Genomic DNA, 14,956 nt, shown 5'->3' with positions numbered 1-14,956 from the left:
AAAACTAGAGTATGCCCACTTCTCCAGGCACCACTACACCACTGCATAGGGCCGATGGAAAGACAGCAGTCATCACAGCAAGATGTTAAAGATGAGCAGTTCATAAACTCTGACATAATAAGCCAGTAGGTCACAATCATAAGAATACAAAAACACAACCGTTAAGCATTTCCCAATTGAAATGTACAACTATTACTTCCCATTGCAAAAAAAAACATTTCACGTTTAGCACACAAAGTAACCAGTGACCTAAAGTTTAAAGTGGAACTGACAGCGTTTAACTACTTTTACAGATACAAAACAGACAATCATAAATAACAGTAAAAAATATCAAATTCCCAGTTTATGCTACAAATCCAACTTTATAAGAGTTTTTAAAAATAGGTTATATTTGACTCAACGTTCCATGACGTACACTAAGGCATTGTTGGCAGAATAGATGGATGCAGTTCAATGCATGATTAATATAATTCACCAATACATTTCTTGGTAGTCCAAAAAATATTGCTATCAGGTTGAAAATCACAGCTGGCCTGGGACATTGTTTGCTGCCTCCATTTTGGATGCACTGTTTCATATTCTGGACAAAAACGGGTGAATCTAACTAAGGCTGGGAATGTCAATACAATCTAACTAGCAAGGGCAGTGATCACAAGTCAGTCATAACGTGGCTAATAGGCTAGCATATCTATTTATGTAGCAAGCTAAAAACACGGAGCCTAACGTTAGCTAGCTAGGATGTCATGTCATGTCATTGGAGGAGTGGGCGAGTGACTGACTTTTTCCCCTCATGTCGTTTCTTGGTGGCTATACACAGCTAGAGATGCAGGTGTCATTTGGTTAGCTAGCAAGAACTTGAACGACTTATCCAGTTAGCATATCTCTTGCGTTCGCAAATTCATTCTGGCTATCTACTCCGATTTCAGACCACTCTCGTCTGTGTGTGCCAGAGCGCAGAACTAGTGATGAATTTACGAACGTGCATAAATTCTGAGGGAGAGAGAGCCTACCTTTTTCATGGTTGTTTGATCAATAGGACTGTAAAGTTCCCAAATGTAAGAGGACTCCCGTGTTGTTTACATACAGTATTTGCAGAAATCAATTCAGGTGTATTTTGTGGCTTTTGGTGAATGCGTTTGATTGATTGATTGAAATAATTTGACAATTTGTAAAATACATACATAAGTGCGCTCCAGCCAGTGACACCTCCACATACAATTTAAGAAAATCATCAAGGATAACACAATAAAGCTTAACAGCTTATTTCCATTGTGGTCCTTTTGAAGAGGGAACGGGGAATGCAAGAAGGTTAGGCGGTAATTGTAATGGCAACAGACAATGACAGACACACATTTTTGTTTTTTTCTGTCCAGTCTTGGTCTTAACTCGGACTCGATTTGCGCCGGTCTTGGTCTTGAATCGGTCTCGCTTTAGGTTGTCTCGAACACAACACTGATTGATAGTCTACACTGAGACAATGATTTTGACCCTTTCTATAACATTGATAGGCTACACAGAGACAATGATTTTTACCCTTTACATCTGGTAATATGTTGCATAATTAGCCTATTGCTAGCTTACGTACGTAGGTTGACAAACTCCCTTGGCCCTCCCCCTTCTGCTCTCTCTTTAGGCCCTGACCACAGGTAGTATCCCGGGCTTCATCGACGTGGTGATGAACCTGAACTCTCAAGCACTGCTGGAGGACAACCTCATCTGGCAGGCCAAGACAGCGGGCAAGCGGATAGTGTTCTACGGGGACGACACCTGGGTGAAGCTATTCCCCAAGCACTTCATGGAGTACGACGGCACCACCTCTTTCTTCGTGTCCGACTACACCGAGGTCAGTCAGGGTCGTTATCTGTTTGAAGGTCAGGGTCATATTGGCTTATGCTTAATCTGCTTCTATTACGTAATATTTCGAACATACTCTACTAGGGATGTGACAAATGTACAAAATTCACAATTCAGACGTGGTTCTGCATATGACCGCTAGGGGGCATACCAGTTGTGACTAGTTACCACTTCCAGAAAGTCATAAAATCCACCTATTTCTACAATTTATCTTCTTAAAATGTGATTTTCAATCTAAACCTAACCTTAACCACACTGCTAACCTTATGCCTAACCCTAACCTTAAATTAAAACCAAAAATATACTTATTGTTTTCATCAATTTTTACGATCTAGACTTTTATCACAGTGCAGTTAACAAAAACATCCTAAAGGATTTTACTGAAACGTTAACGATCCCAAATGTGTTTAATTGTTTAAACGTCATACCCCTATACTGTACAGAGTTTGTCAGAGGTCAGATTCAGAAACAATGAAACAATCAGGAGTTTTCTGTGTGGATATTGTACGTCCTCGCTGACTCTTCCCAGGTTGACAACAATGTGACACGTCACCTGGACAGCACGATGAAGAGAGACGACTGGGACATTCTGATCTTGCACTACCTGGGCCTGGACCACATTGGCCACATCAGTGGACCCCACAGCTCGCTCATCCAACCCAAACTAATGGAGATGGACGACATCCTCAAGAAGATTCATGGCTCCCTCATCTTAAAGGTATAGCAGCCTACTTTTCAATAGCAAAATGACTCATATTTACTGTGGAGTTTTACTATAGCACCTAAACCTGTTCAGATGTTGCCTATTAATCCTCATTGGGTTGTTTTGTCAAATTAAAAAGCTCATTTGCATTATATTAAGGTAGTCCATTTCACTGCTAGAGAGGAATTTAAAGAAATAGTCTATGTATATATTGTTCTAATCAATAATCAATATTTTCTGCCCCAAAACGTTTAAACTTCATCTTTTAAACTTCATCTTTCCATTTACAAATCACTTGCATTTCCGGAAAGGTCCCTCTTATTTTTACCCTCTTGTAATGCGGTTTCGAATATCACTGGAAAATGATGACAAGTATCATCATTTATTTCTGGGAGAATGTCCTGTTATGATGAATGCGTTTTGAAGCGCTCAACAGTCCTTTTCCTGTTTTAATAGGATCATGACTGGAAATGGTGTTCTCGTGCATATTTAACCGCGCTAGCTTTTTTACTCTCGCGCATATTCAACAGGGAGCTCTTTGAATGACATGTGCTTCAAAGGCTCCAAACTCTCCCAGTAGAAGCCTGCTGCTGTTGCCGCTGCTGTTCTTTACACAGTACCATTGTGGCCTAAATAAAGTCCATTGTGGTCCCATTGAGTCTCTTAGAAGCTCTGTGAAAAACCCACAAAATATGTTCCCTCAGATTACTGAGATAACAGGAAGACTTTCAATGAGTTCTAAAACATTCCATTCCAGTGACTTTCATTGCCTTGCCGAACTAGCGATATCCTGTTTCTTCACGCAGTGCCGGTGCTGTGATAAAATAAATGACGCATCGTGCATAGTGGTCAGCTGGGAGACAATTAAACACAGGCTCTCTTGGCTCCGCCGGTAAAAAGGTAGTTGGAGCTTCTGGCCTACTTTATCCTGCCCTGATTATAAAGGAGAAGCCAGTACCTGCAGTGCGGGACAACACGCAATCTGAGCTACAGTTTCTGGAGGGGGAGGGATTCAATTGCTATTTTTAGTGTTCACACTACTCAAACAACATTTGTTTTTAGACATTTGTTAAAGGACAAGCTACTGGGCAGTGGCTACTTCTAAAAAGAGAGGTGGAGGGACTCTTGACATGATTGAAGATGATCATTCTTACTAGGGCATGCTTTTCTAAACCATTAGTCTTGCTACTTAAATGGTTTAATGTTTGATAATATGCTTACTTGAATTTGTGTTGTCTTGACCATCAAAGGTGTCTTTTTGTTGTATAGCTTAACTAAACAGGATATGGGTTGAAGCTTTCCAAGTTGCAGCCTCTTCATCTTTGGAGAAGAAACCCCAATCTGTAACAAAACGAATGGCTCAGAAGGCTGCCCTGGCACATCTTTGGTTGTGTTTTCTCATGTGCACAATTTGATTTCACAGCATGTTTTTCCACGGTGCTGAAAGCAGCCCTGTCAAATATACTCCTGCTTCTTGGTTCTCACCAGTCTTCGATGAAAGGGAATATGGAGGCAAAGAAAATCTGGCCTTGATCAGCATATGTCAACTCCCATAAACCAGCCACGTTGTGAGTCTGTGTCTGTCCCCTGCTACTACTGAATCCACCCATCCCCGAAACAACAAGAGAGGAAATGTTGTGGGCAGAATCTGCTGTATCTGCTAGTGTCAACATCCTGTCCCCACTTATTTAAACTGTCTGGTCCACTGAGGTTTAGATGATTCTCTTTCCCCCTCTGTGTAATGGCTGCTGAAGGCAACACTCTCCCCAGAAAATAAGGAAATAATATGATTGAGGTACCAAAGATACTTACTGTCAGTTTATGAGGGCTAATCTATTGAAGATAGTCTAACGAAAAATCCTTTCATCATGTAATGCCAGCCATGGTCTAGGCCTTTTTAATCCTTGCCTTTACACAAGGGACTGATGTTCTACCCTCAAATCATATAGAGCTTTATTTATACAGCACATTTCAGACATGGAATGCAACACAATATGCTTCACAGGAAAAAACAATGAGAATAAAAATGTAAATATTTACTGCACAACAAACACGAGCATAAAAAACTAAAGAATAACAATACAAACTGAAGGACGAAAAAGCCCCCTAAGGGAGGATATCATGTTGTCTACAGACAATGGGAGTGACTATATCCCAGTTAGAAAGGGAGAGGAAGAGAGAGAGCGGAACGAGTGTAAAAACAGGTTTCCCTCATCCCAAGGTCAATCTCAATCATCCAGAGCGAGAAGACTTGACTTTTTAGAAGAGGGGCAGGGGGCCAATTCTCACACAAAGCAGTAGAGCATTAGCCATGAAATAACATCATGAAGAGGTCCCTCTTGTCCTTTAGACTTCTTTGATAATGTGTTCAGTTTATCTCATATCCTCGGATGCCTTTGAAAGTTGAACTGCTCTGCACATTTTAAATGGAAAAGCCAGGACACACACACAGGAACTAGATCACACAGAACTTGTAATCAATTGAATTTAGAAGTATGTTTACCAGCGAGAACCAATTTCTTGTATACGCTGAATGTTCGTCCTTCAGTGTATGCAACCATTCAATTAATCGAAATAATTGGTTCTCGATTTCAGAGGTTGATATATATCAACACGCTGTTCCATACATTTTACCTTATTTTAGTGCCCCAAAAAATTTAATAAACTCTGCAAAAAAAGAAACCTATCACTGTCAACTGCGTTTATTTTCAGCAAACTTAACGTGTAAATATTTGTATGAACATAACAAGATTCAACAACTGAGACATAAACTGAACAAGTTCCACAGACATGTGACTAACAGAAATTGAAAAATGTGTCCCTGAACAAAGAGGGGGTCAAAATCAAAAGTAACAGTCAGTTTCTGGTGTGGCCACCAGCTACATTAAGTACTGCAGTGCATCTCCTCCTCATGGACTGCACCAGATTTGCCAGTTCTTGCTGTGAGATGTTACCCCACTCTTCCACCAAGGCACCTGCAAGTTCCCAGACATTTCTGGGGTGAATGGCCCTAGCCCTGACCCTCCGATTCAACAGGTCCCAGACGTGCTCAATGGGATTGAGATCCGGGCTCTTCGCTGGCCATGGCAGAACACTGACATTCCTTTCTTGCAGGAAATCACGCACAGAACGAGCAGTATGGCTGGTGGCATTGTCATAATAATAATAATAATAATAATATGCCATTTAGCAGACACTTTTATCCAAAACGACTTACAGTCATGTGTGCATACATTTTTACGTATGGGTGGTCCCGGGGAGGGAAAATGCTGGAGGGTCATGTCAGGATACCACATGAGGGAGGAGGATGTCTTCCCTGTAACGCACAGCGTTGAGATTGCCTGCAATGACAACAAGCTCAGTCCGATGATGCTGTGACACACCGCCCCAGACCATGACGGACCCTCCACCTCCAAATCGATCCCGCTCCAGAGTACAGGCCTCGGTGTAACGCTCGTTCCTTCGACGATAAACGCGAATCCGACCATCACTCCTGGTAAGACAAAACCGCGACTCGTCAGTGAAGAGCACTTTTTGCCAGTCCTGTCTGGTCCAGCAACAGTGGGTTTGTGCCCATAGGCAACTGCCTTACAACAGGCCTACAAGCCCTCAGTCCAGCCTCTCTCAGCCTATTGCGGACAGTCTGAGCACTGATGGAGGGATTGTGCATTCCTGGTGTAACTCGGGCAGTTGTTGTTGCCATCCTGTACCCGTCCCGTAGGTGTGATGTTCGGATGTACCAATCCTGTGCAGGTGTTGTTACACGTGGTCTGCCACTGCGAGGACGATCAGCTGTACGTCCTGTCTCCCTGTAGCGCTGTCTTACGCGTCTCACAGTACGGACATTGCAATTTATTGCCCTGGCCACATCTGCAGTCCTCATGCCTCCTTGCATCATGCCTAAGGCACGTTCACGCAGATGAGCAGGGACCCTGGGCATCTTTCTTTTGGTGTTTTTTTGAGTCAGTAGAAAGGCCTCTTATAGTGTCCTAAGTTTTCATAAATGTGACCTTAATTGCCTACCGTCTGTAAGCTGTTAGCGTCTTAATGACCGTTCCACAGGTGCATGTTCATTAATTGTTTATGGTTCATTGAACAAGCATGGGGTGTGTTTAAACCCTTTACAATTAAGATCTGTGAAGTTATTTGGATTTTTACGAATTATCTTTGAAAAATAGGGTCCTGAAAAAGGTATGTTTCTTTTTTTGCTGAGTTTACTTCCAGGTCAACTGTAATATGAATACCATTGTAAAGCACAATGTTTCTCCTTTCCAGCAAAATCAGTGACGAGACCTTCATGCTGCCCGTCTCTGCATGATTGAAGAAAGCAATGGAGCTCCGCCGGGTCTTTTTAAAAATGGCGGGTGGGGAAGCGAAAGCTACTGCGTCATAGTGAAAGGGGGATATATGTCTTGTGGGGAACTGGCTTTTTTCACCCGATTTGTCCAACTTATCACCTCTAAAATGTAAATGAAACGGTATAAAGAGTTTCTATAATGTCTCATTACATACCTTTTTGAAGGTTTGTGTCGAAGGTTTTTAGAGCAGCGCTAAATTTATCTTCACAATTAAACTGTGGGTGTCACAGTTTTTGAGTCATTATGGCTCGCAGTGATTAACAATTGATTGAATTAAATATTGATGAACTCACAAGTAATTAACTTTACACTCACCATTGATCATTTCTTGTTTTTAATCTGCGAGAGAAGCGCTACACCTGGTGGAAAGAGGCTGTACGGCACAGAATGAGTTGAATAATGCGTTTAACGTACTGTGTCAGTGGGGTCAGTTTTTAAAAAACTTTTCTTCAATGCTATTGGTCCATTAACATGTCAATCAACGCTGAATCGAAACATAGTTCACATCCCGGATTTTGATGCCAACACAGTCGCTACAGTCCCATTAGTTTTAATTGCAGCCTCGTTTGAATGCCGCGGTTGCCCACATATGTACGGAACGGAGTTAGCTACCATTGTGTGTGTATGTGTGTGTGTATATATACAGTGGGGAGAACAAGTATTTGATACACTGCCGATTTTGCAGGTTTTCCTACTTACAAAGCATGTAGAAGTCTGTCATTTTTATCATAGGTACACTTCAACTGTGAGAGACGGAATCTAAAACAAAAATACAGAAAATCACATTGTATGATTTTTAAGTAATTCATTTGCATTTTATTGCATGACATAAGTATTTGATACATCAGAAAAGCAGATCTTAATATTTGGTACAGAAACCTTTGTTTGCAATTACAGAGATCATACGTTTCCTGTAGGTCTTGACCAGGTTTGCACACACTGCAGCAGGGATTTTGGCCTACTCCTCCATACAGACCTTCTCCAGTTCCTTCAGGTTTCGGGGCTGTCGCTGGGCAATACGGACTTTCAGCTCCCTCCAAAGATTTTCTATTGGGTTCAGGTCTGGAGACTGGCTAGGCCACTCCAGGACCTTGAGATGCTTCTTACGGAGCCACTCCTTAGTTGCCCTGGCTGTGTGTTTCGGGTCGTTGTCATTCTGGAAGAACCAGCCATGACCCATCTTCAATGCTCTTACTGAGGGAAGGAGGTTGTTGGCCAAGATCTCGCAATACATGGCCCCATCCATCCTCCCCTCAATACGGTGCAGTCGTCCTGTCCCCTTTGCAGAAAAGCATCCCCAAAGAATGATGTTTCCACCTCCATGCTTCACAGTTGGGATGGTGTTCTTGTGGTTGTACTCATCCTTCTTCTTCCTCCAAACACGGCGAGTGGAGTTTAGACCAAAAAGCTCTATTTTTGTCTCATCAGACCACATGACCTTCTCCCATTCCTCCTCTGGATCATCCAGATGGTCATTGGCAAACTTCAGATGGGTCTGGACATGCGCTGGCTTGAGCAGGGGGACCATGCGTGCGCTGCAGGATTTTAATCCATGACGGCGTAGTGTGTTACTAATGGTTTTCTTTGAGACTGTGGTCCCAGCTCTCTTCAGGTCATTGACCAGGTCCTGCCGTGTAGTTCTGGGCTGATCCCTCACCTTCCTCATGATCATTGATGCCCCACAAGGTGAGATCTTGCTTGGAGCCCCAGACAGAGGGTGATTAACCGTCATCTTGAACTTCTTCCATTTTCTAATAATTGCGCCAACAGTTGTTGCCTTCTCACCAAGCTGCTTGCCTATTGTCCTGTAGCCCATCCCAGCCTTGTGCAGGTCTACAATTTTATCCCTGATGTCCTTACACAGCTCTCTGGTCTTGGCCATTGTGGAGAGGTTTGAGTCTGTTTGATTGAGTGTGTGGACAGGTGTCTTTTATACAGGTAACGAGTTCAAACAGGTGCAGTTAATACAGGTAATGAGTGGAGAACAGGAGGGCTTCTTAAAGAAAAACTAACAGGTCTGTGAGAGCCGAAATTCTTACTGGTTGGTAGGTGATCAAATACTTATGTCATGCAATAAAATGCAAATTAATTACTTAAAAATCATACAATGTGATTTTCTGGATTTTTGTTTTAGATTCTGTCTCTCACAGTTGAAGTGTACCTATGATAAAAATGACAGACCTCTACATGCTTTGTAAGTAGGAAAACCTGCAAAATCGGCAGTGTATCAAGTACTTGTTCTCCCCACTGTATATATGTGTGTGTGTGTATATATTTATATGTGTGTGTATATATATATATATTTTGGTAGCATTGCCTTTAAATTGTTTAACTTGGGTCAAACGTTTCGGGTAGCCGTCCACAAGCTTCCCACAATACGTTGGGTGAATTTTGACCCATTCCTCCTGAAAGAGCTGGTGTAACTGAGTCAGCCTTGTAGGCCTCCTTGCTTGCACACGCCTTTTCTCTCTGTTCTGCCCACACATTTTCTATAGGATTGAGGTCAGGGCTTTATGATGGCCACTCCAATACCTTGACTTTGTTGTCCTTAAGCCATTTTGGCACAACTTTGGAAGTATGCTTGGGGTCATTGTCCATTTGGAAGACCCATTTGCGACCAAATTTTAACTTCCTGACTGATGTCTTGAGATGTTGCTTCAATATATCCACATAATTTTCCTTCCTCATGATGCCATCTATTTTGTGAAGTGCACAACCCCCTTTATCCTCCAAACATAACGATGGTCATTATGGGCAAACAGTTCTATTTTTGTTTCATCAGACCAGATGGGGGGGGGGGGCTTAAGGACTGGTATTTCTGTGTCTCCAGTTGATGTGGGACAGCAGACTGAGGATGCGGGGAAAACACCCAGAGGGAGACGAGAGCTTCTCCTTCTTCAACTCAGCCCCCCCCCCCCTCATCCACCACAATAGGAAGTCCCTGGACTCAGGAAAGTTCAGCCCCGTCCGCAGAGTGGCCACTCTCGCCCTCCCATCTGCCAGGAGTACCTCCATCGCGCCAGGTTCTCCTGCATCCCAGCCAGGCCGCTCCTCTCATCCACCCTTCTTTTCTCTTCCTCCTCCCTCCGTTCCAGTTCGTCAAACTGGATGCTAATGAAGGCTTTCACCTGGTCTGATGTCTCTTGTGTGGCCGCTGCCTCTGACAGAACTTGTTCACCTTCCTGATATCAGTCCTCAGGAGCTCCCTCTTCACCTGATCCTCCTGTTCTCTGAGAGGCCTGAATGAGTGGCCGACGTGCTCGCTTCCATCCCGACACACCAGGCAGATGAGCCTTCTGTCTGTCTCGCAGAACAGGGTCAGTTCCTGGTGGTGTTCTGGGCACCAATAAACTTTGGCCCTTTCCTGTCTCCCCTCCTCTTCTCTCAGCTGTTCTGCCAAGTTCCTCAGATTCCTGTTGATCTGAAAACTTCTGCCCCTGATCTGAGCGTTGCACTCCTGACAGTACTGATAGCCAGCGTCCAGGATCCGTTGGAGGCATTTCATGCAGAGGGTGTGCAGGCAGCTGAGAGAGACAGGCTCGGTGTAGATCTCTGTACAGACAGAACAGCGGAGGTGGTCTTTCATAGCAGAGGAAGACATGGCCATATCGGAGCTGACTGTGTACTGTGGTCAAAATGAGAAAGTTAAGACAAGTCTGTCCCTAAAGCACAGCTGCAAGTTAACCTTTGCTCTCAGCCTTAAGTGATTTGGTGTTTCTGGCTTAAAGGGCGGGACGTTCCCTTATCAAACACACACAGGACAATACTTTTCCCACAGTCACTCTGGTCTTATCCTTTACCCAACACATTCATGATGCGTTTTATTTCCGTTAGGCCAAGCCAGACATTGCACCGGGCACAATGTTATTCTATTGAATGGTTCTTGTATCATATTGAAACGCATGTATCAATATGTGTATTGAATCACTAAAGATGCACACCCATAGAATCATGTATGGATCAATTCCTGAACAGCTGAGGCAAGGCATTATCCATATTACAATCAACAAATAGAATACAATTATACTTTGACTACTTGAAATGTCATGTTTTGAGCATGTGAATGTAGAAAGTAAAAGCTGAACCTCTTCAAGGTAGATGGTCTTCACAGAAAGCTTGGCCTGATAAAGCGGTCTCTCGTCACTCGTGGAAAGGACCTGGCCTCTAAGGGAACCTCAAAGAATGTGTTTGAAAATGTGATTGTGATTGTTTTGGGAAGGTAAAACATTTTCCTTACAAAGCCCCCAAAGGATGTCTATACAGATACTGTGAATTTTTAAAAGGTGAAACCAGAATATTTCAGACTTAAATTTTGAGTCGAACCACTTTGAATAGTCTGTTTCAAGCCACAGAAGAATCCATAAAAACATCCTCTTTGTGCAACTACACAGAGAACTTCCATGCATTTATCCATTTTGGTATGACATTTCATGTCACCATGACATTCAAAGGCATGATAGTTACAGCTCGTTATCTTTCTCTCTCTCTTTCAGTGTAGGCATCTGTGCAATCAACGTTTCAGCACGGATGCTCAGACCTCAGAACGTTTGTCATTTGGTTTGAAAGTATATGTAAAAAAAAAAGAGACCTAAACTCCGTCATGATGCTGCAGATTGCACTCCCCGTCACCCACACAACTTGCCGTGTGAAAAGTTTAACACTCATATCAAATTGTCTTTTGTTGAAGCTGGGATAAGAGTTGTTTGTTTTTTAGGTGAAAATAAGCTTTTAGTTGGTGTTTTTGTGTTTTTCTTGTTCATTCCGAGTTGTGCAACATTTACAATTTGTGAATTACTCCCAGCAGCTTGGCATTAAATCAATCAGAATAGGGCACGGCAACGTATGTATTTGGTAGGCTACAAATGAGCACACTAGCAGTACCACATCGTAAATCACAATGGCTGCCTCAGTGCAGGAGAGGGGAAGTCAATCAATTTATAACATTTTTGACATGCGTTTTTCTGGATTCTGTTGTTGTTATTCTGTCTCTCACTGTTCAAATAAACCTACCATTAAAATGATAGACCTATCATGTCTGTCAGTGGGCAAATGTACAAAATCAGCAGGGGATCAAAATATTATTTTCCCTCATTGTATCTCCCCAGGAAGACTAGCGGCTGCCTTGGCAACAGCTAATGAGTATCCTAATAAAATACTAAATACTTTTCCTTTTGCTCTACCTCCTTATAGACTCAACTGAACGAATAACCCAATCTGGGGTGTTCAGGACATAATTTTTCTGCCCGCTGTTCATCGATCTTCATCCCTGATAGACTTTTCAATGTTTTTCTCCTTGCCTTTCGCCAGACTGCACCTGCAACTTGCGAAGTCTCGCAGATTGACACTTTCCTGCTGGTGCTAAGCAGCCCGCTTGAAGAGGCCCTAGGGTTGTTTAATCAGAAATACAAATTGCCTGGCAGTCACGACCCCTCACAGAGCTGTGGCGGCAAGCAGGTCCCAGACTCGCTGATTAAACACCAATCAAAGTCGAACGAGCGTTTTGGGGGGCCGAGGCCTCAGCGCTGCCATTCATTATTCTTCATCTAGTGGAGTTTTGTCCCTTTTTCCACGCAGTGCTAATTACAATTACTTACAGCCCCACTGTCTTTACATTTGCAGTTCATACTGTTTCTGTGGTTAAGTATTGTTTCTTGAATTAATAAATAGGCCTAGACATTTTGGTGAAATGTGGCTTATTTAAATGCTAGGGTTTACTGTTGCAGTGCTACTAGCTTCCTGGTAAGTTCTGAGGAGCCCGACAATGGGTTTACCAAATCCTAAATTACTTTCTATTGAAGACGCAAAGACAGAATTCCCCCCCATAGTTTGAAACTGGCTTTGGTAAAAGAAACCGTGTGCCAACTAATAGCTGGTATTCATGGTCTCATGACAGCATATAGTTTTGGGAATGGCCACAGGTGACTTTGCCAGATAATTTTTTGGGAATCTACCGAGCGGGATATAATGGCCTACAGTAGGTGGAACTATTTATAAGTGGCTGTCTATGCAGGCTGCTGATGAGGACGGAGGGTTGGAGTGTAGCTCGCTCGCTTACAGATGTAGGATTTTCATTTGATCACCTTGTTGCAGGACAACTTTCCTGGAATGCAGGAAATGTAGAACTTGTAGTGTTTGAGGTTTAAAAAGGCTTCTGAAGTTCTACAAATTTCAGACTTGACGTTCCCTTGCGAAAATATATAAACCCTACAAAAATGTCCATGAATTATAATCCACAAAACAATTCATATATCCTGCTGTAGCAAACTGGCTCAAATTAATATCTAGATTTTAGATGTAGATTTTATTAGGATCCCCATTAGATGACACCAATGGCGACAGATGGTCTTACTGGGGTCCAAGACATAACGAAAAATACATTACAGACAAGACTTTACAATTTACATACATTTAAAAACATTAATGTGTGTGTGTGTGTGTGTGTGTGTGCATCTATCAGTTACACATGCATGTCAGTACATACACACACAATGTAGGTCACATGGGGGAGAGGTGTGAGGTGTTGCTGTTTTTTTTTTTAACCTGACTTGCTGTTCACTTGCGCTATATGAGATGGAAGGGAGTTCCATGCAATCATGGCTCTGTATAATACTGTCTGTTTCAAATCAAAACGAATCAAATGTTATTTGTCTCATGCTTCGTAGACAAACGGTGTAGACTAACAGTGAAATTCTTACATGCGGGTCCTTTTCCAACAATGCAGAGTAAAGATAAAATAGAAATAGTGACACGCAGAATAAATACACAGTGAATAACAATGACGAGTAAAAATAACATGGCTATATATACGTGAGTAGAAAATAACATGGTTATACATAGGGAGTAGAAAATAACATGGCTATATATAGGGAGTAGAAGATAACATGGCTATATACAGGGAGTACCAGTACTGAGTCGATGTGCAGGGGTATGAGGTAATTGAGGTAGCTATATACTGTGGCTTGCGAAAGTATTCACCCCCTTGGCATTTTTCCTATTTTGTTGCCTTACAACCTGGAATTAAAATGGATTTTTGGGGGGATTTGTATCATTTGATTTACACAACATGCCTACCACTTTGAAGAAGACAAAAAAAACAGAAAGCTGAATAACTATTCATCTGCCCAAAATTTTAGTCTCATCTGACCAGAGTACCTTCTTCCATATGTTTGGGGAGTCTCCCACATGCCTTTTGGCGAACACCAAACATGTTTGTTTATTTTTTTCTTCAAGCATTGGCTTTTTTCTGGCCACTCTTCCTTAAAGCCCAGCTCTGTGGAGTGTACAGCTTAAAGTGGTCCTATGGACAGATACTCCAATCTCCGCTGTGGAGCTTTGCAGCTCCTTCAGGGTTATCTTTGGTCTCTTTGTTGCCTCTCTGATTAATGCCCTCCTTGCCTGGTCTGTGAGTTTTGGTGGGCAGCCCTCTCTTGGCAGGTTTGTTGTGGTGCCATAAAAAAAAAATGTGTAGACCTCCACAAGTCTGGTTCATCCTTGGGAGCAATTTCCAAACGCCTGAAGGTACCACATTCATCTGTACAAACAATAGTACACAAGTGTAAACACCGTGGGACCACGCAGCCGTCATACCGCTCAGGAAGGAGACGCGTTCTGGCAAATCAATGCCAGAACAACAGCAAAGGACCCTGTGATGATGCTGGAGGAAACGGGTACAAATGTATCTATATCCACAGTAAAACGAGTCCTATATCGACATAACCTGAAAGGCCGCTCAGCAAGGAAGAAGCCACTGCTCCAAAACCGCCATAAAAAAGCCAGACTACGGTTTGCAACTGCACATGGGGACAAATATCGTACTTTTTGGAGAAATGTCCTCTGGTCTGATGAAACAAAAATAGAACTGTTTGGCCATAATGACCATTGTTATGTTTGGAGGAAAAAGGGGGGACTTGCAAGCCGAAGAACACCATCCCAACCGTGAAGCACGGGGGTGGCAGCATCATGCTGTGGGGGTGCTTTGCTGCAGGAGGGACTGGTGCACTTCACAAAATAGATGGCGTCATGAGGAAGGAAAATTATATGG

At 42.7% G+C, this 14,956-nt stretch overlaps 1 protein-coding gene across 2 annotated transcripts in view; it reads left to right on the top strand.

The window, feature by feature from the left end:
• The window catches only part of LOC121540485 (GPI ethanolamine phosphate transferase 2), a 133,757-nt gene that overhangs the window by 28,786 nt on the left and 90,015 nt on the right, over positions 1 to 14,956 (top strand). For both annotated transcript variants that reach the window (XM_041849394.2, XM_041849404.2), the window contains 2 exons: positions 1,634 to 1,843; positions 2,384 to 2,572. In XM_041849394.2, the coding sequence (XP_041705328.1) occupies positions 1,634 to 1,843; positions 2,384 to 2,572 (399 nt within the window). The remainder of the gene's footprint in view (positions 1 to 1,633; positions 1,844 to 2,383; positions 2,573 to 14,956) is intronic.

Source organism: Coregonus clupeaformis, chromosome 3 (genome assembly GCF_020615455.1).
Source record: "Coregonus clupeaformis isolate EN_2021a chromosome 3, ASM2061545v1, whole genome shotgun sequence".
In the NCBI taxonomy this organism is placed as follows: Eukaryota; Metazoa; Chordata; class Actinopteri; order Salmoniformes; family Salmonidae; genus Coregonus; species Coregonus clupeaformis.
The sequence above is the reverse complement of the archived record's forward strand: the minus strand, read 5'-3'. Positions and strand labels throughout refer to the sequence as shown.